This window comes from Vulpes lagopus, chromosome 2 (genome assembly GCF_018345385.1).
Source record: "Vulpes lagopus strain Blue_001 chromosome 2, ASM1834538v1, whole genome shotgun sequence".
NCBI lineage: Eukaryota > Metazoa > Chordata > Mammalia > Carnivora > Canidae > Vulpes > Vulpes lagopus.
Window position 1 is genome coordinate 25,783,193 of NC_054825.1, and position 27,866 is coordinate 25,811,058.

The 27,866-nt window shown below is 45.6% G+C and overlaps 1 protein-coding gene across 3 annotated transcripts in view; it reads right to left on the bottom strand.

The window, feature by feature from the left end:
* Positions 1-7,380: 7,380 nt before the first annotated feature.
* CNNM2 (cyclin and CBS domain divalent metal cation transport mediator 2) overlaps positions 7,381-27,866 on the bottom strand; it is a 145,698-nt gene continuing 125,212 nt past the window's right edge. The window contains exons 4-8 of one of the 3 annotated variants that reach the window (XM_041742700.1): positions 26,809-26,978; positions 16,355-16,448; positions 13,402-13,467; positions 9,003-9,187; positions 7,381-8,307 (exon numbers count right to left, since the gene is read on the bottom strand). In XM_041742700.1, the coding sequence (XP_041598634.1) occupies positions 8,098-8,307; positions 9,003-9,187; positions 13,402-13,467; positions 16,355-16,448; positions 26,809-26,978 (725 nt within the window). In that variant the 3' untranslated portion in view covers positions 7,381-8,097. Of the gene's footprint in view, positions 8,308-9,002; positions 9,188-13,401; positions 13,468-16,354; positions 16,449-26,808; positions 26,979-27,866 lie in introns of those variants that run through there. The other 2 variants (XM_041742702.1, XR_005985932.1) reach the window with 2 other exon arrangements.

The following is a 27,866-nucleotide window of genomic DNA, read 5'->3' on the forward strand; positions in this document are numbered from 1 at the left end:
ACAAAGCCTGTAGAGTCTGGGCCAAGATCAACCTCACCACATGCACTGGAGCCCAAGCGGCTAAGTGCATGTTCTTCCCATGAAAAACAGCAACAGTCGTGAGTCTCACAAGTTCCTGAGATACTCTGAAGTATTTGCCCAGCAAACCTTTCCAACACTAAAAAAAAAAAAAAAAAAAAAGTTTATTAAATGTCCAGTCTTTTTTTTGAGAGAGGGTTCTCACCAGAAGTAATGTGTGACTTATGGGTATAGGAGTGAAGCAAGTAACTTTATTCTTGGACCCACTGTCCTTAAGTCAATGATGTAGCAGAAGCCTACTAAGGAAATTAGCTCAATCTAAAAATTCCCATCCTGTATTAGCCTACTGTCGGAGCACTTCACAATCACGAATTCCCCAGCAGGAAGAGCACTTTGACAAAGAACTGCAACTTCTCCCTTGTGTCCTTAGGGCTTAGAGCCCTCCACCAGGGGAGATGGCCTGCCACCAGAATGTCACAGCAAAAGGGCCTCATAAACCATTCCTTTGTTTTGGAATGGGATAGTATGAGCACAGATGTGAGGATCTTGGAGGAAAAATGAAAGTTTTACAAAACAAGAGTTTATTAGCCATCTAATCCAACTTTTGGCGCTCTACTAAAGAAGTGTCACTGTTGAATTTACTTTCAAAAAGTATAAAAATTCAGAAATCCACTCCAGATTATAAAAAGGTCGCTCATTCAGGATGTAGCAGTCATTTTCTCTACAAGGCTCTCTGGTGAGTCATAGTCTGTGTCCTTAGAAGTGCTGAGTTGATAAGAAGTGCTGGGGAGCATAATTTGTTATATGAAATAGGAACCCTAGAGCTTTTTTCATGGTAAAGTTTAGTAATAAACTTGTGTCCAGTGTGTCCACATGGGCACCCCATGGATACAGAGGGAAAACTCAGGAAAATCTCATCTTAACAGCAGGAAAAATCACTTCTCCTTTCCTTGGGGAATTTCCTGATTTGAACTCAGGACTCCTCTAGACAAAGTGAGTAAAGCAAGAAAAAGTAAAACAGCCAACTGGGACTCCTTGTGTTAGAGAAATCCTTCCCTGGCCCTCCGTGCTTGCTTCTCTGCATCTAAGGAAAGTAAGCAGGCTCCCCAAAAGGTAACACTTCACTGGAACATAGAACTACCCCGTTAATACTTTAAAGAAATTGGGGGTAATGACTGGGGGGCATGGTGATGAAGTCAGGTGTGTCTCAAAGCCAATAGTTCTTCATGAACCGTCCCCATCTACAGGGCAAGTGTAAGTAAAGCAGATTGCAGACATCAGGGTTCAACCACACGGTGCAGAAAATAAAGGACCAGTCAGAGCACGATCCTCTCTGGAGTGTAAAATAGAGACAAAGAGTGGAGGCCAAAAGATTCCAGAAAGACGTCATTGAGGGATAAGTCACAAAAGGGGCTGGGAACCTTGACCAGAAGATAATGCAGGGTCTGGAAGCACCTGAGTGATGCAGGTAAGAAGGAACCTAAAGACTTGAAAAGCAGTAGTGATGGAAGAGGATGGGGCCCCAACACTGGATTATCAGGGAAGGTGGATGCCCACTGCATCCTGAAGAGCATCTGAACACGACTCCCCACGGTCGGGCCCGATGTTTAACTTGAGAGTGAACATCTGTGCCGGCTACCACCGTTCCCCTAGGCTTTGCGGAGCAGAGGACCTACAGAGCCATTCTCCTTAAGAGTCAGCTGAGAGGCTTGAAGGAGGCCTCTGGTCTTGCCTAGGAAAAAACAGCTTGGACGTTTGCCCAGCTGAACTGTGTGCTGTTAGTGACTGAGCCGCCAATGTTGGAACAATTTGAGTGGATTTCCTCAGGGTCCTTAACTAAAATGAACTGATGGGACTATAATCCTTGCAAAGGAGAAGCCCCCTCCCCCAACCTCCTCAGAACTGGTGGCACCAGACTCTATGGTAAGGTGGAGGCACAGTTCTAGCAACCCTCTCTTGTACGTAAGACTTTGTGGTGTGTGTCCAAAGGAAATGCCCTGCTGTGTTGCCATGCCGACAGACAACCAATCCCAGCTTTCTCACCAGTACAGCCAGGCCACTGGGCAGGGGACTGAGGTTGGTGTTGCATAGATGGAAGGGGAAAGAGGGAACACACATCTGCTGGAAGGGTGAACAGAAAATCATCATTTATCTAAATAGAATAATAGAAATGAACAAAACCTTTTAAAACAATCACAAAATTTACAAATAAATTGGTACAAAATAAATAGGAGAGATTGTAAATCTACAACATCATTTGAATTATAAAATGCATTCATTATGACAATCAGCTCATGAAACCTATACATGTCATTTGTGCTTCTTTAGGCTTATGTACACAGCTCTGAATACTGTGTTCGGAGAGCTTCACTGCTGAAAAGCATGAAATGTACACTATGACACAGTAAAGGCTGAGGAGGATGAAAATCAGACACAAAGCAGGGTCTTACTTGAGGGCCAAGGCAATGCTGGCGTTGGGCCTCAAAACCATGAAAAGGCATATAAGAAGCCCAGATGGGCAGGCAGCTTCCATGGTCCCGAGAGATGGATTCTGCAATCCAAGGTAGGAATTTAGAGGCCATCACTGTTGTGGGGCCAGTTTCCCAACCTGGCTTGGGAAGGTGGGAGTGAGGAAGAAGGCTCTGGTCTCATATCCATGCTGTACCGTTATACAGAACAGACCCAGTCACCAGGAAACCACCTCTCAAGCATGTTGCAGATGTACTTGAGAGCCCTGCCATGACGGAGACAGGCCTCCATCCTCATCCCAAACACTAGTCCATCAGGAATATTGGTGAGCCCAGTAAAAGGGGCCAGGGATGCTAGGGTCAACCTAAAAGCAGCAACCTCTTTATGGCAAAAACAGAAAAAAAAAAAAAAAAACCTGCCTTCTCACCCACTTTAAGGGACAAGAGAACCCTAGGCTCCATGGATGAGGGGCTCTAGAAAATATCTCGGCTTAGTCACAATGTACTAACAGTAGAGGCATATGTACATAATAAATAATAATATAAAATAAAGCATATACATTTGTAGATTTAAGACTCCAGAAATAAGAGAAGTCAATGGACTGATACACTCCGCCTTCACAGTAGACTTCAGACATGGGGAAGAATGAATCAGAAGCTAAGCTGGGGCTCTCAGGGGAATGAAAGTCCTGATCCCTTACTCCTTCCTACTCCAGGAGCCTGAGACCAGCTAAGCATACCAAGGGGCCTGGGCCTCCAACAAAAAGGGAAGGCACACCCAAGCCCCACCAGGTCTGTAAGAATTCTTCCCAGGGTGAGCCTAAGAAGAATCTGGCCCCAAAAGAATCACTTTCCAAGTGAATCCGTGTTGGGTCAGATGTGGGCAAATACCAGAAGATACCCTGCCAGGCAAGGCAAGCTGTTCTTCCAGTTTATGTTTAAACTCAACATAAGTGGGTATTCGAACTCAAAGATATGTACTAACTCAAGTCTTTCGTATAGTATGTGTTGGAGCTGTGTACATAAAAACCTTGCTATACAAATTCCTAGAACTTTACGCTCTTGCTACTAGAACCTTTGTTTCTAAATGTTGCTTCAAGTACAGCCTGGTATTTCCCATCGGAAGATATTTACAGTGAGTCTAGTGAAATGTCAGTGGCTCTAGCATACACAGAAAGATTACTTGTGTAGAGCCAACCACAAAGGTCTAAGAAGCCGAGGAAGTCCCCAGCCCAAGGCAGGAGGAAAGCTGCTCCAAGCTCTGCAATTGCTATGAACTGCCATTGCCTCCTTCTGTCCTTCGGGCTGACCAGGGACTCTGGGAATCTTCAGACAGGGCAGAAGGAAAACCAGCAGGTAAGCACTCACTGCAGGAAGAATGCCTGCGAGTGTTAGAGGAAGGAGGCCCACTGCCACAGCCTGGAGGGACGGTGACATCAGCAAGCTCGCCCTCAAATGGAGGCAAATGAAACTCATCTCAGAGTTCCCTGAACTCATCTCTCTTATCAGCCCACTTGAATACAAAAGAAATATGAAAAGATAAAGATCTGTAAATGGCCCTGAGATATAAAAATCCACTGAGTAGGTTGCTCATTGATAAATTTACATCGGAAAATTTCTGAATCACTCCAAACCACTTTCGTACTCAGTTCTCTAACTCCCTCCTAACTTTGCATTCATCTACCACTGACACAGACGTCCTTCCTTGCTGGATGGAAGCACCACGAGCGCAGAGCCTACAGTGGAACCAAGCCCAGCCCAGAAACCATGTCCTTGGAAACTGCACCGGCGCCCCAGACGCCCCCACATCCTGAATGGCCAGCTCCGTCAACCCCCTGCAAGAAAAACCCGTCTCTGGGGTCAAAACTGGCAGGGCAATCATTCCTGCTGTTCATGCCACCAGAGAACTTGAGGCGTGACATGTGCCACTGTCAACCCTCCCCTGGCAGCTGTTTCCAAGTTGAGGACCCTTCCTGTACTGGCTCAGAGGAGTCTTTCGTTGGGGATCACCCCTGGCCAGCCCTGGAGGAACCTTGGGATCTTGGCCCAGGATGAGTGAAGAGGGCCATAGATCCCTGGCTGGTTTTCAGAAGATGATAGGGTTGGGTTTGTTCTTATTTTTGACCAGCCAGGACAGAGGCTCAATCAGCCAAGGGCCTCCTGAGGTCTGCTTCTCAACCTGAGAGAAGTGGGGGGCGGAAGCTTGTGGTCCCTGCCCAGCCCAATTCCTATTACCTCCACTCCTAGGGAAAATGCAGTTCTACTTGTACCTACCACTACTTTCCTAGACTTAGAAAGCTGATCCTTTAGTGAGATGGCACTGGGGACAGCACAGGGAAACATATTCACAGTTAATGTTCCATATTGATGTGAAGTTCTGTGTTCAACCTCTGCACAGAAGTTCCTTAAAGTTACATGAGAAAATGGCACGGTATCCTACTTCCTCCCACGTGGGGAAGCCAATCTTGTCAGCGTGGGCAAGGAGGGAAGCGAAGGTGAGGAAGGAGGGAAGAATGGGGTCAAGTGGTATGAAATTACGTGAGAACCATGGCTTAAACTAGTTGATTGGCACCCCATATCCATGTACGTACAGATCTTAATGTTCTGTTTTCCTAAAACTTTAAATACAGGATTTTGAACTTGCCTGATAAATATGAACAGAGACCAACGAGGGAAAGAACCTGTAGGGTAGTATTGGGAACAAAACCCTCTCATTTATAACAACAAAGCAGACTGTCCTGGGAACATCCAGATACTAGGGATCCAGTTGCAGGTGGAACCTTTGGGATGCTACAGTGGCTAGAATCAGGAGGAGGCCCTGTCTGGTCCCACTGAGCCAGGGCTCGAAGCCCCGGCCGCAGAAGCCACGGCAGACGGGTGCTGGGCCCGATAGCCAGGGCTCCAGCAGCATTCAAGACACCAGCACCCGTGTCTGCTGCAAAGCCCACTCCCCTCCACACTTAAAGCCGGCAGCCCTAGGCAAGGCTGATCTACTGGCGCTGCATTCTGAGACCTGGCCACTGCACACGGAGATCTCAAATACTCAGTGCCCTTCTCTGCCGGACTCTCCCCTTTATAGACATGACTGCACAGAACGTCTAAGCCACAATCATCCTGCTGCCCAGTGAAGCAATGAGCTGGCGCTTCTCCTTCAATAGCCTGAAGTTAGTTTCCAGAGGGAAAGCAGGGCCCGGGGCAAGAATCTGATCACTCAAGACAGTGAGTGTGATCTGAAGGGTCTTGAGCTTTTCCCAAAGCAGATATTTAACTATAGCCAGGAACGATTTTCAATTCTCTGTTGTTACAAAATATGAATAATCAAAGGTAGAGAGTGGTGTACAGAAAATAAATACCAACTCGAGAGACTAAAGTTTCATCCTCTGGGCGTAGGAGCCTCTGCTGCAAAGCCATCCCTGCCAGCACTTTACAGCAGATTTTTCAAAAAGCCACCACACTGAGTAGGGATGATAGTGATGACAAGTTCTTGGTTTCTCTCTGAAGTCAAGGAGCCAGCAGCTGGAATCCCCGGCCTCTCACAGAGCTTTAGGATTCACAAAGGAACCGTGGGGGCTCTGAAAAAGACCCAGCACATTAACCCTGCTTCCAGCAGCTCCTTCCAGTAGCAAGGCACCCTGAGACAGGCCGCATGTGGAAAGGCAGATCAGCAGGGACCGGGCCAAGGGGGCAGAGTTCCCGAAAGTCAGAGGAACCCCGGCGTGGCAGGGCCAGGCTCCACCAACCCAGCGGGGAGGCGAGTACTGTCCAGGCTGGGAGTAAGAGCGTGGTGCTTGGAGGGGGGCCGCTCCCCTTGCAAGACCCACGGTTCACTTCCTTACGGGGATAGTCCCAGTTCCCACGCCACACTGGGGTTGTGCTTGGCTAGATGCGTCTTAGAAACAGACCTGCTCTTGGATGGATCTGTTTATAAAAGGGGATACTCGGGGTGCAGGGTCCCACTAACATGAAGCTACAGAGTGGGGGGCTCCATCCCACCGTGGCAGGTTGGGTGCCAGTAGTGGGCCACTCAGCCCCCTTAGGGGGCACCCTGTGACCCTCACCAAGGGGCATGGCACCCTATGAGGAAGACCCTCCGGGCAGACATCCCAGAGGAAATACTGTGGTAAACGTGCCTGTGACACAGGAGCCACCACACTGCTCGTCGGGAGGCAAGCCTGGCGTGCTGCTGGGGGCTCCCCAACCCAGAGCCCTACCTGGGGGGGCACACTCCTACCTTGAAGAGGGAGGAGGAACCCGCTGCCCGGCCCAGGCCTTCCCTTCAGTCAGCGGGACCCAGGGGAGAGCCCTGTCTTCTGGGCTAGGGCCTGGAAGCGCGCGGGCCGCCCTGCGGTCACTGCGTCGGAGGAGCCCAACTCGGGGTGCGGCGTGGCCCACAAAACGCACACGCCCCTTGGGCTGACACTTGGAACAGATAAGACAGTTAGGAACCCAGTCACTCAAGAAACATCTCCTGACACTAACTTCACTACGCGGGATGAATTTGGTATTAAAATAAGGCGGAGACACACATGAAATGGCCACAACACACATTTGGCTTCTGAATCCCCGTTTGGGGCCACACCGGCCCTGGCGCACCGTGGAGGGGGCGCACGGGGGGCGGGGCACGGCGGTCCTGGGGCGAGGAGCCCAGGGGCCCAGGAGCCCAGGCAGGGGCGAGGAGGCGCAGCCCCAGGGAGCCCCCCGGCCCCGCCCCGCGGGCCCCCCCCGCGCCGCCCCTCGAGCCCGAGCCCGGGAGGACCGCCTGCGCCCTAGGGCGCCCTGGCTGGGGGCGCAGCGCGGGCGCGGGGCGCGGGGCGCGGGGGGCCGAGGATCCAGGCTGCAGCAAGGTCGGTCGGGATGCAGCCCGCTTGCCTCTCGCCAATGATAAACCGTGGCCTTAAAATTCATGAACATTCATTTTGGTGATAAAAATTCCTTAGAGGAGCAGAAATCACATTCCAAGCAAATGTTAAACCTCTCTGAGGGAAAGGACGCGGTTAAACGTTAACTTAAAACAACACTGAGCTCACGGAGGCGGCGGAGGGGCCCCGGGGGAGGGCGCCGTGCAGGCCCCGCCCCCCGCGGGACAGTTTTCTTCATTCATCCTTCAAGTTCCACAGCGACACGGCCATGGGGGGTGGGGGGGGGAGGAGGAGGGGGAGCAGCCAGTCCGTTGGGCTCAGGTCACCTCACGGAGTCACGGCAGAGTTCAGACACAACAACGTACAACTCTGCAAAAGACACTGTTTAAAAACATCATCTCTTGGGAAAAAAATAAAATAAACCGCAACAATTTTCAACTTCATGCAAATTGAGGGAGGAGGAGAGTGAATAAAGATAGAAGGTACAACTGAAAAAATAAACATGATTCTATTTGGGTGGAAGAAGTTCATCTCCAAAATCTCGAATGCCATGTCCTGGCTGTTGGTGTCACACCTCTAGCTTCTGTGCCCGCCCTGGCCATCCTCCGCGGCGGCTTCCGGGAAGGGGACAAAGTCTTTGGTCTCAGGATGTTGCAGGACGCAGCATGGCACACAAGCTCACGCTAATGGGGTTCATGGTCGGCGGGCCTGGGGCCTCGGGAGTTGGGGGGCGAGGGGCAGCGGTGGGCGCTCTAGATGGCCCCTTCACTGTGCAGGCTGTGGTTGGCCTTGTTGTGTGTCACACAGTTCTGTTCATTGAGCAGGTTGGCGGTCTCGTCTGGCAAACCGTCGTGCAGCTCCGTAAGAGTCAATTCAATTTTAGTGTTTTCACTGTCTGAAGACTGAGGGGTTTTGTCCATCCGGGATGCCATCAAGGCATTTTGGTATTGCTGTCTTGAGATCTGGGGCCAGAAGATGGTACAGAAGACAAACGAAGACAATGCTTATTTTAACGTGTTCCTGTCTCTACTTCGTATTACATGTTAAAATCCCCCACCCCAGCTCCCCCAGAAAGGCCCCTCAAAGTTTTTCTAGGAAAATATCATCCTCATGTATAAACTGAGTCACCTTGCAAGTTCAAGTGAACTCTGGCGGACAAGTCAGTGTTTACTGATCTAAGCCATTTCCAAATTTTCGTCTCAAAATTTCAGAGACTGGAAAATGGAGATAGGCTTCCACCAGTGGAAGTTGGCTCGTTCTTCAGAAGACACCTTTATTTCAGACTGAGAAAAGAACCCTGTATGGGGCAGAAGAGAAACAGAGGGTTCTTCCCACCCCATCTCAGCAAGTCTTCGGAGACTCCGACCTCAGCCCTTCTGTGGCCACCCGGACTCACTGGACTCACGAGCTCACGAGGACTTGCTGAGAGAGGTTCCTCCTTTTTCTGCCTCTGGCTCTCACTCCCTGAAAAAGCCACATCTGACTTGGCAGCTCTTTTAACAGAGCCAGGGAGATAAGTGTTTTCCGGAGCCTAAGTCTTGGTTGGGCACAGGAGCTGGAGGTAGGGCAGCCCAAATGGGCCGGGGAGCCAAGCCACCTGCTGTAGCAGGTCCCCTCCGGCGGCCAGGCCCCGCCAAAGCACGCGCTCCCCTCTCACCTTAACGAACTGAAGGTCAGAGAGGGCCCGCACTGAGTAGTCAGGGATGTAGACTTGAAGGAACGAGGAGGTGAGCTGATTGTTGCTGCTCCCCAGTGTCGGCGTGACTGCGTCGATCCGGTCACTTCGGCTCAGAGAGTCTGAGTGATTCAAGCCACACGGGCGAGGAGGCGACTTGTTTTCACCTAGATACGGAGGAAAACAAACAAACAAACCCCCCATAACCTTTTAAGCGAGGTAGACAGAACCAACACAGTCAGCTCTTTATTTTCCAAATAATAGAAAGTAGTAATTAATAGACCAGTTCAATCAGCTTAACCCAGACGGGCCGTACAGCTCACCACCTCGACGGCGGCCTGCTGTCCGGAGGGTTTGATCAGTTCTGCTGCTCGGCCCGTTCCTGCAGGCGCACATCCTCTCTCTCTCTCTCTCTCTCTCTTTCTCTCTCTCTCTCTCCCTCATGTACACACAATCCCTCCCGAGTGAGTCTCTGACAGCGAGGTCCCCAGGCTGCACACCTGCGTCAGGAGCATCCCCTGGGGCTGCGAAACGCACAGGCCTCAGGCCGACTAGGCCTGAATCACAGAAGCTGCTGGATTATACCACACAGGGCACAGGAGGGCAGCCCTTCGTTACTTTGCCACAAGCAAAGTACTTGAGAATGTTGGTAAATCAATACGTGTTTTAAAGGGATCAAAATAGTTCTGTGTGCTCATACCACCCCCTCTCCACAGCCGAACCTATGATCTTTGTCTCTGACCCCAGTAAAATCCCCCTTGGGCAGCTCAAGGGTGTCTCGGTGTTTCGGGGACACTAGACGACACCAAACTCTTCAAAGGCCTGAGGGAGCACAGGTGCTGTAAGAGGGGGTCTGCGAGGAGATGGACCGGACTCGTTTATTAAAGTGAAAAGGAATTCAGCGAGTCTAGTGTTGCTGCTCTCAAAAGGCAAGTTGACCGGAGCTTCTAACATACGTTTTGTTGAACATAACCCACCTCCCACCCTTGTCGGGGCTTCCTCCGTTTTTGCTTTTCCAATCAAATCTACTCCACAAATATTAAGTGGGTGTTCACAGAGGACAGGTCCTGACCTGCGTCATGTCGCAGGACTGGAGGGGACCCCTTACTAGTATACCCCCCCCAGAGGAGCTGCCCTCCGCTGGTCCTGCTCTTCCGCATCTGTCATCACGCCCAGCAGCCCAGCAGCCCAGCAAAATCCCCGTCTCGGGCTGGCGTGGCCTCCCTCCGCCCCAGAGCTCCCCCAAGGGGCCACCATTCCTCTGCTACTTCAAACAGCCCTTAAGTGTCTGAAGATGGTTGCCTTTGCCTTAAGCCTCTTCTTCTCCAGGCTAAACACTTCGATGTCCTTCATGCCACATGTTTTGCCACCCCTCACCCCCTTCCTGACCACCATTTGACGAATATTCCTTCCACTCAATAAATGTCCCTCCTCAAAATAGGACCAGGACAAAACACGGTGAGTCTTCACTGAACCTTTAGCGGGCGAGTTTACTTTCTCCTAAAACTGTCACAGCACACTTCCCCTACGATTTTATCAAAACGCATTTTCTATTGTTCAAATTAAACTCAGAGTAGCCGTTCCTCTGGTTGCTTTCCCTTATCTTTGAACACAACAGGGCAAATGAATAATTTATCATGTTTTCTACTTAGCAGAAAGGAACTTTGATCAGATGACCCGATGTCGTGAAGCCTCAGATTAAAAGATGGATAATGGTTCCCACCTCATAAAGTCATGAGGATTCCAAAGGAGATAATGTATAAAGTGCTTAGCACAGCATCTGACACCTAATAAATATCCCATCAATAAGCCTTGTTACCAGTACTCTGTTTCCTGTTGGCCTCATCCCAGGCCTCTCCACTCTGCAAGCTACCCCCAGGACTGAGCCTTTCTGTACTTGGGAAAGCTTCACCCAGGCTGACAGATCGAACCCTCAAACCTGTTTTTTGAAACAAGGGATCCCACTGTAGCCCTGGGCTGGAGCCCCAGATCGCACTACCATTTCTTTCTTTCTTTTCTTTTTTTTTTATGATAGTCACAGAGAGAGAGAGAGAGAGAGAGAGAGGCAGAGACACAGGCAGAGGGAGAAGCAGGCTCCATACACCGGGAGCCTGACGTGGGATTCGATCCCGGGTCTCCAGGATCGTGCCCTAGGCCAAAGGCAGGCGCTAAACTGCTGCGCCACCCAGGGATCCCCGCACCACCATTTCTATAGACAGTATTTACTCTTGGGTGTGATGATTTAAAGGTTAAGAAGGGGCACCTGGGTGACTCAGTGGTTGAGCATCTGCCTTTGGTTCAGGTCGTGATCCCAGGGTCTTAAGATTGGGTCCCGCAACAGGCTCCATGTAAGGGAGCCTGTTTCTCGCTCTCCCTCTCGCTCTCCCTATGTCTCTGCTTCCCTCTCTGTATATCTCATGAATAAATAAAATCTTAAAAAAATTAAGGATAAGAAACCGAGACATGCAGAGGGCACTGTGCTTACTGATCCAACTGGGTGCATCAGCAGTTAGAGGTCAGAGGCCTTCCTTCTGAGTCTTCTGTTCTTTCCTCCTGGGGAGGATTCCAGGGCAATCTCTCGGCTTTCCCCAGGGTATCTAGACTCCTAGTCAGCTTTCTCTCAACCCACTGCCCTCGGTTCTTGTGAGATGAGCCCTCGTTTTCATCAGGAACCCACTGCCTGGCGTCCCAGTCCCAGTCTGAAGCAGACCCTGTTTCCCGGGACCCCTTCTGTCGCAGTGTGACAGGGACCCAGTGCAACCAGTTGTTCATCAACACGCAGTGAGAAAGATGAGTATTCAGACCCAGGGGAATAAAGACTTTAAGTGGCCAGCCCCCAGCTCAGGTCATATTCTGTTGCCAAATTTATGTGCCAAATTTTTATAATTATGATAAAATCTTTCCATTTTTAACTCCTCTTATGCCTTCTCAGCATTGTTTTTTCTGCTTTTTAGTCATTTCGCCTAGGAATTCTTTCTTTTTATGAGTAAGCCAGAAGGATCCTATACAGAAACATTCCCAGCCTCCTCCCTTGGAACCACAAAGCATCTTTTGGAATAGGCTGGAAATCACTGGTTTAGCTCAACCTCCACTTATTTGGTATCATATTATTGTAATGCCAGGATCCTGAAGGCCTGGGCCCACAAAATGAAAAAAAAAATTTTTTTTTTTTTAATTACAGGATCAGATAGAGTAGAAACAGCTAAGAAATCTCTAAGTTTTGCAGGGAAAAGTGAAATACAAATAACATTTCATGAGCTTCATCCAAAAGTCACTTTACCTCAGCATCTGTGACATTTTGAACAGGTAGCAGATGCCAGCAAACGAAATGGCGAGAAAAAACACAAACATACATACATATCCACAAATACATATTTCTGTGCATATGTATGTGTGTATGTGTGTGCACATGTATCTCCTGCCAGCTGGTTTGAATCAAACAGTCCTACAAATAATACCTTATCCCCAAACACCTCAAGCTTTTTCAGAGCAAAAACTTGAGGGAACGTTAGTTTCTTTCTAGGACATGTATTGTTTCTTTTACTAAATATCAGCGTTTGAGAGTTTTTGCTGAAACTGGATTATGAAAATGCCAATTTCATCAGATTTTAAGATATAAGCTGTGTGGAACAAAATAAATACAGAAAAATTGTATTACCAAAAGCTCAGTAATTTTAATTAAAGAAAGATTAAACTTTTGCCTTTCTTTTTTGCTGCTGGATGTATTAGCCAGGCATGACCAAACTCTCCTGCAGGGCAGCGACAAGCAGCTGGTGAGGAATGTGCACGGCACTAATTCAAAAACAAAGAGAGGGCCACCTGCCTGTCAGAGGGCGGAGATGCATGGGCCCCATTCACGTGGAGGCTGGAAAAAATGAACAGAACCAAGAATGCCCAGGTCTCTGCAGACAGGGCTTCTGTTCACCGAGAAAACTTCACAGTCCTTGAGGCTTTGGGGTGCACGTGTCCCATAGAAGCATCCTCAGGTTTTAAGGTGCTTGGGGCCCCAAAGAACCAAAAGCAGCCCCCTTGGGCTGCCCTGAAAACCCAAGGTCAGCAATGTGGGCGGGAGTGGGGGGGTGCGGGGGGCAGGCAGGGAGCAGTGATGCTCCAGGTCAGAATCACCCTTACTCTGTGCGGGTCAGCATTGCTCACGCCACGGGTCCCCTGTCAGTGTCCTGAATCCTTCCCACAGCTGCTGTGGGCTTGTATTTCCCAGGACAGCTCACTCCTGAGTCAGCAAACGTGGAGTTTGAGAACTCAAAGAGAAACTGCAAACAGCCTTGACCAAATCAAGGGAACAGATCTGGCCAGCCAGGCTTTTGTGGGGGGTCAAGGGAGGCAACCGGAAGAAGTATGAAAAGGAAACATGCAGAGTTACCTGGAGAACCTGCTGCTAACAACTCTGTTCTGCTGACAACAAAGGTACGAGACAGGGACAAAGGAACTGGAAAATGGAGAAAAACAGGGTGAGACCATATCACTAGGCAAGAAAGGAGATCTCTGCACTCAGGGCACAGGAGCAGACACCTTTCGACTAACATGAGTGTTCACTTCCAGAAATACAAAGCCTATACGATATTAGGGAAATTAAAAAGGCATACACGCTGCTTTCCAGGAAGTGGAATACAGGGAGCCTGGAATCAGAAGAAATCCTATTCAAATGCTTCTCTACTAACCTAGAAATCTCTTAAGCCATTAATGCCCTATCGGGGTTTATAGCTCAAAATGTGCTCTTCTTAAGGATTTAAATCACAATGAGCCCCACGAAAGGCGGGGGAGCTCCATTAATCACCTGCCCCAAGAGCATGACCCAAGCCGCCTGCGCCAGCAAAGCCTACAGCATCCCTACCTATGGCAAGCAGTAAGTTATTCGATTCACTGACATCTTTTGTGTCATGATAATTTTGACCTGATATTTTGAATTGTTTTGGAATACTCTGAACGTTCAAAATATCAGAGGAAAGTAAATCAAGGGTGTTATACACAGGTCTGCTGGGAATTGGCAGACCAAAGTCATCCTCATCACTGCTTCCTCAGAGAGCCACAGGTCCATTTGATTGAAAAGTCCAATCAGCACTGCCCTACCTGGCAGGAGTCCTATTTCCTGGGCAGGGTTTTTTGTTTCTGTTTTTAAATTGCAGTATAATTGACATACAACTGGGCGGGCCCTGAAACTGATTACTGTAAGATTTTTCTAGGCAATCAACATCAGTAAATAGAAATATTATCTTGAGATTATAGCACTAATTGTATCTCTCAGTGAATATACAAAATCCCAAATCTTATTTGTGAAGTCATATACTGGGCTTTTGTATTAAGATGCTATTAACGAGATCCCCTTCCTTCCTGGCATTTCCCAACGAGGCCAGTCTGCTGCAGCCCCACAGGCTTGCTGTATGGGAGACCTGCCTCTCAACATTTCTGAATGGCATTTGCCAGTATGTGAATCCACAGTTCAGTATAAATTGGGCCAATGTTTAGGTTTCAAGAAACAGTGATCAATAAGATGGTACCCTTACACTTCTTTCTTTTCAAAGCCACCTTCTAAATCTGACTCTGCTAACCCAGGGCTAATTTGAAGTTGGCTGCCAAACAACAGTTACAAGCTCAACACCCAACTCTGACACCGACATTTCCTCTGTGCTTTCAAACTTAAAAAGCAGTCACATTGTATTCTTCTAACAATCACACGAGGTAGCCTTGTGGTATGCTGTTAATAAGGAGGAAGCTAAGGACCTTTCTCAGAGGCAGCCAACCATATACAGTGGTCCTCCCAGACTAGTTAGGAACCTCCCTGCCTCCTCACTAGCAGTGAGAACAGAAGATCACCTTCAAGTTTACAGCAGACATGATTAAGTGGGGTTAGACAGGCCCATGTTCACACTGGTGTTAGTCAGCAGTTGACAGTGGGGAGGCTGGCCAAGGTGGCCAAGCACCCTAGGATGGGATAGTGAGAAGATGCATCTGGGGCAGGGGAGGCTGAGGGACATGAGAGAATCCTGAACACTTCCTTGGCTTTTTAACTGTAATGCAATATCCTTGGATGCCTGGGACACTGTGTGGCCTGGTGGATACTGAGGTCACAAAAAGAGATCTGTCTGGAGGTATCCCCTCCCCTTTGGAGACTGGTTTCCAGAAGTGGCCTAGGTTGTTTTAGGATGGGTTATTTCTAAGTTTGGGGTTTGTAAGTTTCCTAGCATAGCATGTCATTTGGCACTGTGGCCACAAGGTGGCACCCCAGCACCTCTGTTTACCTGTCCACACTGGTCCAGCCAGGGTAAGGCAGCAAGCACATGCACACCGCAAAGCAAGCAATGCCCCAAGCCAGAGGTATTTGTGCTCCCTATTCCTACTAGGGCAGATACCAGTTGCTGGCATCTTGTGCTCAAAACACTTAGTTGACACCCTGTGGCATACCCATCATTAGCTGGCTGACTCAACTGACCAGCTGTCTAGACAAGAGGCCAGCTCTAGTCAATAAATACACATTTACAGCCTCATTCATCCGCAGGAAAATGCAAACTTTAAAATCTCCAGAACAGTTAACATTTTAAAGGCTCAATAACATTTAGCAGTGGAAGTAGAGCAACTGGAACCCCTGTCAGCAGAGGCAGGCTAGCAGTGTGGACTGCTACGTACTGTGGCAAACTGGAGGGCAGGAGCTACTAAAGCTGCAGGTGTCATGTGGGAGCCCACAATTCCACTCCTACACATATGCCCAAAAGAAACGCACACACACTCACCAGAAGACATGCACGAATGTGCACGGCCACCCAATTCATGGTAGCCCCAAACAGGAAACTACCCCCATGTCCATCAGCAATGAAAAAATACACTTCACGTGATGTGACACTGCACAGCAATGAGAAGAAATAAGGTATAAAGCACACACAGCAATAATGATGAATGTGACAAGGACAACACTGGGTGAAAGAAGCCAGGCTTGATGTAATATGTCCTGTAGAAGTTCATTTACACCAAGTTCAAAAACAGGCAAAACCAGTCTACTAGCTTAGAAGTCAAGGCAGTGGTGTGGGGAACAGTTCCTAATACAGTGTGGTGGTGGGGAGGGTGGTTTGTGGGGTTGGTGATGTTTGTTTCTTGAACTGGGTGCTGCTCTACACGGAGTGTTGGCTATGTGAAAATTCATGGGGGGCAGAGACTTATGATTGGGCGGGGCAGGAGGGCATCTGGTATATGCGATAAGTTTCAACAAAAAACTCAAGAAGTTGATAAATAGGGCTAGCTGGCAGGTACAGAAAGGGGACAGGAGAAGAGTATTCTATCTTAAAGCACAACCCCGCCCCAAGGGGCTGAAAAGGAGAGCTCACCTGGAGAGGCTGTGAGGGCCATCACACCATAGTAGGAGAAAGCACTGGCTTCGAATTTCATACCTTCTTTCCCAGCTTCTACTTCCACTTTCCCCTGTGAGAAGAAAAGGGGAGTGTTTTCAGTCCAGTTCCAGGAATCTCTCTGCAAATTCAATGCAAGATTTGTCCTTCCTCAGATTTTTGTCTAGAATTCCTTTTCCAACCAGCTCTGGGAAGTAAAGCCTCAAATGCTCTTTCCCACTTAGAAAAGAGGGTTAATTCATCTTAAACAGGATAACTGGATTTGTCTGGAAATGCAGAGAGAACAGTGAGGGTGTGAGGTTTCATTTCTGTGAGTCCACTTAGTATTTTCCCAGCATCCCTAGTTCATGCATGGATCCTTTAGGAGCTCTCCAGTAATAAAAACATGGTGCTTTCTCCCCATCAATTGGGACAAACACTGGGAAAGACGGGGTCTTGCAGGAGCTCAGAGCTGGAGCAGCATTGGGTCTGGGTTAACACTGTTTGTGGCCATGGGCTCCAGGGATGGAGCTCACTCTGGTCTCACAAACACAGTGTGGGGTGTCTGCAGGCAGGTCCTTTATGGCCCAGACCCCTGTGGGCACCACCCCACCTCTCAACTTCCTCCTCACAGTCTTGGGAAAGCACCATAGCAAGCCTTCTTCCATCAGGATAAAACCTCTCCCTGAAGTCTTCCCTTGCCTTCTCTTTCTCTAAGTTGTCTAAAGCCTCACTCATTGGTTCCTCCAGGGCAGACTGCAGACGCCTGACTCATCCTGTTAGCCTTCGGGTCCACTATGACCCCCGCATGGTGGGTGCCCAACATGCATTTCCCAAGCCACTGGAACATCCTAGTAAGTGAGCTCCACGTCGGGATTTCCAAGCCAAGGGCCAGAATGGCCTTGTTCACCGTACCTATAGCTGCCCCCCCGCCCCCCCTGGTGACAGGCTACCTTTATGGTACTTCCTTTATGATGGGTAAATAAAGATAATGGTACCATTTATTGAAGAGGAACTAGGCTAACAAGTCAGGGCTTTATTAATTCACTTAGATGCTCATAACTCATGTAACAGACACAATCACCCTCCCTTACAAATCAGGAGAGGGGCTCAGAAGGATTACATGAGAGAACAAGCCCTTGACCAACACGTTTGCCATGGTGCCCACTAACGCAAATTATTATTTTGATCATTCCCTATTATTATATACTAAATTCCCAGTTATGGGAGACTCTCCTCAAAGCACTTCTTCAGAAAACACTCTAGTGTCTCTCTTTTAGGTTTTCCTTCATTCAAAATACTAGTTTATCACTCCCGGCCAACTCTCTCACTGTAGGAAGGGAACTGACAACTCCACCCATAATGTAAAACCATCCTGCAAGCAAAGGGGTGCCGGAAACCCTGACCATGCGGGGCCCGGGGCAAAGATGGTCCTGGCCACCCACGAGTTTCCAGTGCACAAGACAGAGGGAAGCAGGGGAAGGATCAGTGGGACATGGTGGTCAACAACAAGAAAAAACCCTGTGGGGGGAAAAGATCACAAGAATGTAGGAAATTCAGAGAAAAAGATTACTCCCTGTTCTTATACACATTTTGTACAGGAAGGAAAATGTAAGGAGTAAGAGTTGAGGCGAGAGAAGGGAGGGCAGGGGAGAAATGGGGAGACAGCGGGGCCTCCAGGCTCCGTGGGTTTGCACAGGAAGCCGCGGGATGCGGCTGGAGCAGCGTGGAGAGCAGGGCAGGCCGAGGAGCTCCCTATGTGGTGGGCCAGCGAGGCAGGAAAAGGGAGTCTGGGCTCATGCTGGGCTGGGAGCCATGCAGCTGCGAGATGGCTAGGAGAGAAGCTACAAGAAGGGATCCACAGTTTGGTGAAAGCAGGAGGAGAACAAAGTGTAAGGAAGAGAGGAGGAGTCACTAATTATGACAGATGTTTGCTCTAAGGGACCCGAAGACAGACACCATGAAGATGGATAGAAACTTCAGGAAGGCACTGCATTGGTGCTGGGGACTGGGAGTGGGACTGGGGGCAAAAGGGGACAGAAGGAGGCCTTGGGGGAAGAGTCCATCAAGAAAGGCTAAAGTGGAAGAATGAAGGTTAAGAGGAAGGTCAGGATGGAGATGGAGACCAGGGAGGGGAGGAAGGGAGAGGGAGGAGGGAAGGAGAGGGAGCGGGAGTGAGGAGCAGAAAGAGAGAAGAGGTGGTCACTAAGTGAGCCAAAGCAGAAGGCTGGGCAGCAAAGAAGAGGCAAAGTGACCGGCCTCAGAGGCAGGGTCCCTTAAGAGGAGGGGAAGAAGAGGACGGGGAGGGACAACCCTCAGAGCCGGGACGCACCGGCTGGTACAGATCTTCCCAATTATCTACTTCTTGCTGCGCTAACCCCTGATCTCGTATCAGATAGTTCATATATACATATGAGGCTGTCTCTGTAGTCGGAAGCTCAACAGCGACATAACCCAAATTTCTACACAGAAAATCAAGAGGAAGCATCAAATGCAGCAGAGCCTCATCATGACTCCCATCTTTGTGGGGTTCCCCACTGATCTGGACCATTTGTTTTACAAGCTACAAGACCTTCTGTATTCTGTGTGCCTGCACAATTCTTTAGAATTATCATCAGAACCAGCAGGGTAACACCCACTCCCCCAAAAGACTGTAAATAACAACTCGGGGTCTGCCTCTGGGGGAGGAGCTCTTCCGGGGGCAGTACCCACACGAGCCACGCTCGAACCCCTGCCAAGTAAACTCAAAGGCAGAGATTCCCAGCCCTTGCTGTACACTGGAAACTCCTGGGGATTTAAAAAACAAACAAAAGACCTGATGTCTGGCTCCCACTCCGAGGCATTGCGATTTAACTCATATGGGTGTAACCTGGGCATGAGGATTTTAATAAAGCTCTCCAGTTGATTCTAGCAGGCAGCAAGTTTGGGAATCCGTTGCTATGAGGCTCTATGGACAAAGGCCCCAGCTCTGGAGCTGCGTGCCCTGGCCTCTTAGGAAACTCCCCTGTAGTCACGGAGGCTGAGAGCCCGCAAATTGAACAAGGACAGCCGCATAAAGACTCAAAGCGCTGGATGCTAGCCACCTTGGTTCGTCTCCCTCTGTCCTTCGGGACACCGCCTGCAGGTGGAGATCAGGCATCTCCTGCAGCCCGCCCAGCTGACCTTGACCAGGTTACGAGGCGGTACACAGGTCGATGCTTGCTGGCGGAGGAGTCCCAGAATTAGTGAAATCTACCTTCAGCCTCAGAGAGGAGGTTGCCAAATTTTTATTTCATAGAGATATTTTGAAAAACACACCCATCTATCCACTCTAACCATCATTCTGCATCAGACCAGACATCTTAACCCCCCAAATACAGAAAATATATAATTTCAGAACAGACAGGTCTTTAAACTGAGTACATGTAATTTTATGAAGACCTCGCAGCAGCTCTCTATTTTTCACATTTGGTCTCAAACTAGTGAAAACTTTGTCAAGTATTAGCATGAAGGAACCACGGCGCCAGACTCCTTTTACTCCATTTATAAAACTGCAAAAGATTAAAGGATCCTGTGGTTCTTTCTAGGATTTTATAGGATTCTACAATTTTATAAACTTTATAGGATTCTACAATTCCAAGTTTTGAAAACTGCACATCCCTGTATTCCTCACTACATGAATGAAGCTTTTCTGGCAGGCAAGTTTTAGAAACATCCAGTAAACATTTTTTTATTCCTCTGTATGTGTCAATGGCTCCCAAAAGTGACCCAAGTAAACCTACCAGTATGCAAATTGAAGCCATCCCCATGAGGCAATGGCCTGGCTGGCTCACGACCAATCAGGTGTCTTTAGATAATGATTGTTTCCATATAAGGAAGAAGCTACATATCAATTTTACTTTTGAAACATCCACAAATTTACCAAACTCTAGCATATTGTACACACAAAAAAATCAGCACAGGACATGACGGGCTCCCAAAGGGAATTATGTCTTCATGTCTAAATCGATGAAAGAGGGCAGCCCAGGTGGCTCAGCGGCTTAGCGCCACCTTCGGCCTAGGGTGTGGTCCTGGAGACCTGGGATTGAGTCCCATGTCGGGCTCCCTGCATGGAAGCCTGCTTCTTCCTCTGTCTGTGTCTCTGCCTCTCTCTCTGTGTCTCTCATGAATAAATAAAATCTTTAAAAAAATAAATCAACGAAAAAGAAGGCAGGCCTCATGATCTCAGGCCAAGCTAGCTTCCCAAGTAAACTTACCAACACAAGTGCCCTACCTTTCTTTGGAAGAAGGTTATTAGGTAGCTCTCCTCTCCTCAAAGTTCCTAAGCATCCAGAAAGTACTAAAAGCAGTCTTGTGCTACACCTGGCCACAAGGTGGAAGCCTGTGCTATTCTCGTTGGCAACAAGATCAAGTGGTCAGCAGATGCCATGGACGCAGGGAGACCAAAGACTTCCTTGGGCACCATATGCTGAGCATCCACTAGGTCTCCTGCTCACCTTCAAGTTCTTGTTTTGTTTTTGTTTTTTTATACCACCATCACAAAGTATTCCATGGGGCTTGACACCTGAAGGAAGGTAACTAAATCCCGGGGGTGTGAATGCCAGGTTAAGGTCACCAGCACTACCCCATTAAGAGGGGAAGCATGACCCCAAGAGAGTCTATTCTGCTGCTCAAACATTCCCTAGCAATTGTTTTTTAACCTGGAGTCCAGAGATGTAGTCTTGGGACTGCAAGTTCCCTTGAGGAATGTTTGTTAATTTTTTTTTTACAATGTTGATGGTCAAAAATCAATTTACACATATTTGGGACCATCTGGTTGACGATCTTCTAACCAGATGCCATCACCAGATGTCAACCAGAGCCTTCAGGCTCACAACTGCATTACGAAGGAGTTGTTACTACCTGAATCATCATGGCTGAGCCTTGCTGCTCAATCAACTGGGAGCTTGTTAGAAATAAGCAGCATTTCAAACTCCACCCCAGCCCTACTGGATCTGCAAGTGATTCCTCTGCACATAAAAGTGTGAGGAACACTGAACTGGAGAGAGAGACACGAGAGAACCAAACATAAGTAAGGACCAGTCACACCCAGTGGAAGCCAAATAACAGCACAGCATCCTGCACAAATAACTCAGATTGAATAAAGGGCTGAAGGGTCAATCATTGCTGGGCCCATGGAGACCCAAGCATGCTGAATGCAAAAGAGCCTGCATCAGAGCTTTGCCTCACTGGGACCAGTGGTACTTTCCTACCAGGCAAACAATCAATGACACATTTAAAATATCAATCACGTATCTGTTTTGGCTTATACAAATTCTAACTCAAAGAGTGCAAAAGGAGCTTATATCTAGTTTTTTTTTTTAATTTACACATATCTAAGTATAATTTGTTAAAAATAGGGTCAACAATGGGTATCCAAGTAATTTATTTTTTCTTTACAATGGGTGCTATCTGTACTTGACTCAGGATTAAAGATCTATTATTTACAGGGACACACAGACCCTACAACTCCCAAATCCTCAAAAAAAGATTGGTACTGAAGGCTTAAAGTCTCTTCCAGTAACAGGTGAAATGGCTCTACGTAATATCAACGGATGTGTAAACTCCAAGATGCTACCTGCCACCTTCACAAAGGAAAAGATTTCACTCTACAGGGAAAAACCTCTTTTGACTCTATGTTAGAGGCCCTGAAAAAAGAGTGGGTGGGACAGCTGAACAACAAAAATATTCTGAGGCATGAAATCAAGCAGGAAAAGTAACACCAGAAAAAAAAAAAAGTGTTCCTTTTATTGATTCTATAATGGGCAAAGAAAAGAGCTATTTGTTTTCCTACTATTCTTTATAGTTACTAAAATCATAATCTGGTTATGTGCTATGGAGGAGCAATCTTTTTTTTTTTTTTTTGGCTTATTTAGACATTTTACTCCCCCCCAAAACCCAACAAATCCTTCACGGTAAAATACCAACTCTATGAATTAGAAAAATGGTTTATAGTGGTTAAAATTATTGTGTACACACTCTTGACATCTCTGTATGTGCTTTCTGCTTCTTTCATGACTATATTATGGTCTCATCATATCAAAACATAAGCGGTGGAGACATAAGAACTACTACTACTTTATAATTAACCAATTTGCTATGAATGTGTTTGCATAGATAGCTTTAGCAAATAATTTCTTTAGATGCATGTGTATAAGGAGGCTGTTAGTTTAAGGATATGATTGGTTTCACAGCACTTTTTCTTTTTTGTTCACTATTCATCATGGATTTTACAAAGATTTTTGTGGTTTTTTGTTTTCTAAAATAAAAAATGGTTGCTTAATTTTGTCAGTTGCCTGTCTGCTATCTATTGATATGAGCATGAGGATTTTTTCCCTTTACTGCTTTTCTAATTAACATGGCATATTTTGTTTTTGTTCTTAAATTAGCCCCGCATTCCTCAATGAAGCTAATTTAGTTGGTAAGTGAATAACTCTTTGGGGATGTTGCTGGTCTCCAACTGTTACCTTTTTAGTTAGGAAAGCTGATGGATTGTACCATCTTGTCCCATTTGTATTATACAGAAAATGAACTCCAAGTTTCAATTTTTTTCTCAAGTGATTTCTTTGAATCTAGCTGTTTTAAAGGAGAAGAGAGAACTCATTTTGTTGTTTCCCTCTTATCATATTAACTATGCCAATAGAATACTGATTTTGTTAATCTTTAAAAAGAACCAAATATTGATTTTATTATGGACTTTAAGGCTTTCTCATTAACATTTTTTTCATTACTATCTTTATTATTTAATTTGTTCTTTTTTCAGATTGCTATTTTGTTCTTTTTCTGGATAGATTTTTTTTCTTATTTAAGTACTCAGAATAAAATTTCTTAAAACTCTGACATACTGCATATAAAGTATTACTTAATAATGTCTTTAATGGGGACGCCTGGGTGGCTCAGCAGTTTAGCGCCTGCCTTCGGCCCAGGGCGTGATCCTGGAGTCCCACATCGGGCTCCCTGCATGGAGCCTGCTTCTCCTTCTGCCTGGGTCTCTGCCTCTCTTTCTCAATCTGTGTTTCTCATGAATAAATAAATAAATAAAATCTTAAAAAAAATAATAATGTCTTTAATGAGGTTCTCTGTATTTTATGATATTCTATATATTTTCTAATTCAGTTGATACTTAGGGTTTATCAGTTTGATATTAATTATATTTTCAGCATTTCTTTAAATAGGTAATAGTATACGTGGTAATAAATTCAAATTCAAAGGGAGAAATAAATCTCCCTTTCATACTATTCCCTGACTTCTGAGTCTTCCTCCCTTCTTAGAGGCAACCACCTGTGACCTGAGTAACCTTCCAGAGAGATTCATGTATATAAAGATGTACACGAAACACATGGGAATACATTATACACTCTATCGTGAGCCTTATGTATAAACCTTTCTAAGAGAACTGGTCACCATTTAAAAATGGCTTAGTACTTTTCAATTATGTATTTTTAGGTCCAATTTTATTTCATTATGATCTATATACGTGGTGGTTCTAGAAATTTCTACCTGTCTGAGTTTAGGAGAACATATATATGACATAGCAAATCATCAACTTTATGAAAGTCACATAAAACTTCTTAAAAAATGTATTTCCCTGGCTTTATATTCAATTTTCTCCCAATTCCTGTTAATTTTATTAGGTTAAAATATTTTTTCTTGGTATGCTTACTCTTTTATGATGGTGGAAATTATTTTCCACCAAAATTATATTCTTTTCCATTTCCATGGATACACCACATCCGTGAGTACTTGGTAAGTCCTACAATTTACATGAGTCCAGAAAGGTCCCAATTATCTATAGGATAATTAAGGAGGTTCTTTTATTTGAAAACAACTCAATAAAAGGTATGATGTATTTTGTTATTTAAGACACATAGGGCCAATATGCTTTTCTTTCAATGTTTATTGTGTTCTTACTACTGTCCTTATTGATTATTCCCCAATAAATTTCAGTTTTAAAATCTACTTTTTCAGATAAAACTTTAGGTTGTAGGCTTTTTATACTTATGTAGTGGAAGGTAGGTGCCCAGTAACTTATAATAGAATTATTCTTTTAATTAAGCTTACTTAAATTGCTTACTTTGAATAAATTAGACTTTATTTCATTTAGTGTTTAAACTCAGAGTGATGTGTTTCTATTTATAATTATATTCCAAACATCAATTACTTAATAAAAGAGTTTTTTCTAGTGTCTGCAAAAGAGGGCACTGGGGCCAGGAATGGAAGGCAGATACTACAGCTTTCTTCTGATTTAATGCTTTAAAATGCAGCAGAACATGCCCAATAGTCTGCCATGAATTGCCCAAGTTGGGTTAGTGATATTTTAGAGTGGAATATACTTTGTTAAAGGTGACAGCTGTGCTAGATCGACAGGGATCGTAGTATTTCATTTTGTTATATTCTGGTACCTCAGGTAATTGGCTGGCACACAAGAACCTAATTTTCACTAAACTCCATAGTTTAAACACCTCCATAAATCCTCTTAATCCAGCAGATACACAATTTATAAAGAAACAAACAAACCCATGACATGATCAGTTCAACAATTCAAAAAAATTGTCACATTTCTATAAATACTTAACATGACGTAAGTATTTAAACACAGGTACATATACACAAATGCCTTATCAAAAATATCTTTAGGGATCCCTGGGTGGCGCAGCGGTTTGGCGCCTGCCTTTGGCCCAGGGCATGATCCTGGAGATCCGGGATCGAATCCCACGTCGGGCTCCCAGTGCATGGAGCCTGCTTCTCCCTCTGCCTATGTCTCTGCCTCTCTCTCTCTCTCTCTCTGTGTGACTATCATAAATAAATAAAAATTAAAAAAAAAATCTTTAAAGATACTTGTAAATGAACAGGGAGTATGAAATCCCTCTTCCATAAAATCTATTTTTAGATTTTTCAGCCAGGAAATGGCTTTGTTATAGACCAACAGAGGATTCCTGAATCGCAACTTCATACAGGCTAAGTACATAAAAATCAACAACTGAGAGACACCTAATCTCTAGTTTTACTCCTGAAATTCACCATGTCAATTCTCAAAGTCCCAAGTGAAATGTAACCCAAAGCTTACAGTGTCATTCAAAGTTTCTCTAGGTTTAGGAATATTCACATCTAGCTGTTATGAGGAGCACCAATGTTTTACTCCCTCGCTACAGGACATTGACCCCCTAGAGCCCCGAGTTTCAAGTGTGTATATATCTCCAGAGAAAAAGAAAAACACAATTCAGGGTTGAAGGAGATTAAGGTTATTAGAAGAATCAGGGTATTGAATTAGAAAACCTGTAAAAAGAGGTTTCCAAGAAAGAACATATGAAAGTGACACATAACTAGTTAATGCATGGACTTTTCTACAGTTCCTTATTTCTGCCTCCAGATATCACAAGAGCACCCGAACATGGAACATGAACACAGCACTCTGCCAAGTTTCTGACATCCAGACATCTGATAAGAGTTTTCAAATAGAAAGAATCTCCTTAATTATCCTTTAGATAATTGAGACCTTGCTGGACTCAGGTAAATTGTAGGACCTATCAAGTACTCATTATACTCTTCGAATGATACCTCCAATTCATACCTAGGAAATAAACAAAAAGGAGAATGCTTAAGGGGGTAGGATTCTTGTACTGAATAAGTGCAGATTTCCTGTAAAATTAATTCTTCAGCGTAAGGAGGTATGAGAAGTCAATAAAACCAGAGCTTTATTCATTGTACAGTTCATGTTGGTCTCCATGTCAAAGACAGTGTTCTATCAAATTAAACTGTGATATAATGAGGGCCACCTATCAACTCAAGCACCAAAGCCCCTCCAGGAGGGTACAGATTGGATGGACATTCTTACCTTATATAGTGGGTTATGTTATTAGTGAGAAAGAAAAAGGTTTCCATTACCACAAGAGGCTGTGATGATTACATCAGTTCCTCTGTAGTTCAGTCTGGTTAGTAACCAGGAATAAAAATAATAAATGGATTAATTTGATGGTGTTAAGGGAAGAGATAGTAAGTTACCTCTAGGAAGCTGTAGAAGACCAAGTCCTAATGAAGGGTGGAAAAAAGAAAAGACAATAAAAAGAGGACCCCAGGAACTCATGACACTTAAATTTCAAATGCCCAACCAAGACTTGGATGCATACAGGTAACTCTCCAAACTCTTCAAAAAAACACAAACAACTGAATTCACCATTCTTCAAATGAGTGCTTCTATGCCTCAGCAATCAGTAAGTTCCTTTCAGTATTGAAAATTGAGTAACTAATGACATTGCTTTGTACTGATATAATTTTACAGAGATGAAAACAGGGGGATGAAATCCTCCCATGTATAAGGCTACCCCAGAAGTTAAGTGTATGAATCTTGACACCCATTCACCTATAGCAAAGTCTCCTCAGAACCAGAAGGATGGGTACTCAGTGAGATCAAACAACTATTGAATAATTCTTCTGACCTGCAAAATGAGAACGAAGTAGTCTACAGGTTTGTTTCGCTGGTAGAGGTAGTATTCTGGGGCTTTCTTGTTCTTCTCATCATACTTCAGTTCCTGGATGACATTGGGGTGCTTTAGCAGCCTTAGAAGGATCTTCTCTGACATCTGGGATGGGCTAAATGCTTCTACTTCTATAGATATAAACACAACTTGATATTACACTTCAAATGGATGGAAAAAAAAATTATACTAGTGATTAAGGTGTTTAGAATATAAGAATACTTGGAACCAAAGCAATACAATATGGATTAACAACACTTCCGTTTGGTGATCCACTGGGGGCAGATTACCTGGGAGAAATCAGAAAATGCTGAAGTCTCATATTTAAATTTTTCCTTTTCAATCTGTCATCGGTTTCAGTTCTTATAAAATTACCCTAATTTTCTGATACAAATCAAGGTCAACCAGAAGCAGGCTCCTGACTGCCAGGACACCCTTCAACAGGCCACAATAGTCTGACTGTCCAACAACAGCCAAAGGAAGAAGCAAAGGTCAGGAAGCATCTAGGTGTGGGTTAGTACCAGGTGCACAGACGAAGTGCTCCACCTCTCATTCTCCCACTCCACTACCCTGAGAAAGTCTGGGAACAAACGAAGGCAGAGATTCAGAATAAAAGCAAGGCACGTGCACACATCAACATGCACTCCAACTTGCTAATTAAAAAAATAAAAAATGTTTATCTGTATTTACAAGATACCAATTTTATTTCTGATAACAAAACTCAAAATTCCTGGCGTGTGGTTGGGTCCGCTGAAACTGGACTTCATGGTATCTCAGAGGCAGAGTAGGAGAACATTTAATTTTAAATTATGGTTCTTAAATGATGAACAATATTACCAGAATTAGAAAAATGAGTTAAAGATACTGTTTATATGTTTAAAAACTGTTTTAATTAGGTGAAACATAAATTCTGTGTTAGCTTCTGTGACTTCTTTGTAATAACAAAATAAGGTAGTACATTGTAGAACTTTTGGAAAATAAAGAAGAAGATAAACAGGAAAAAATAATTATCTATAAAC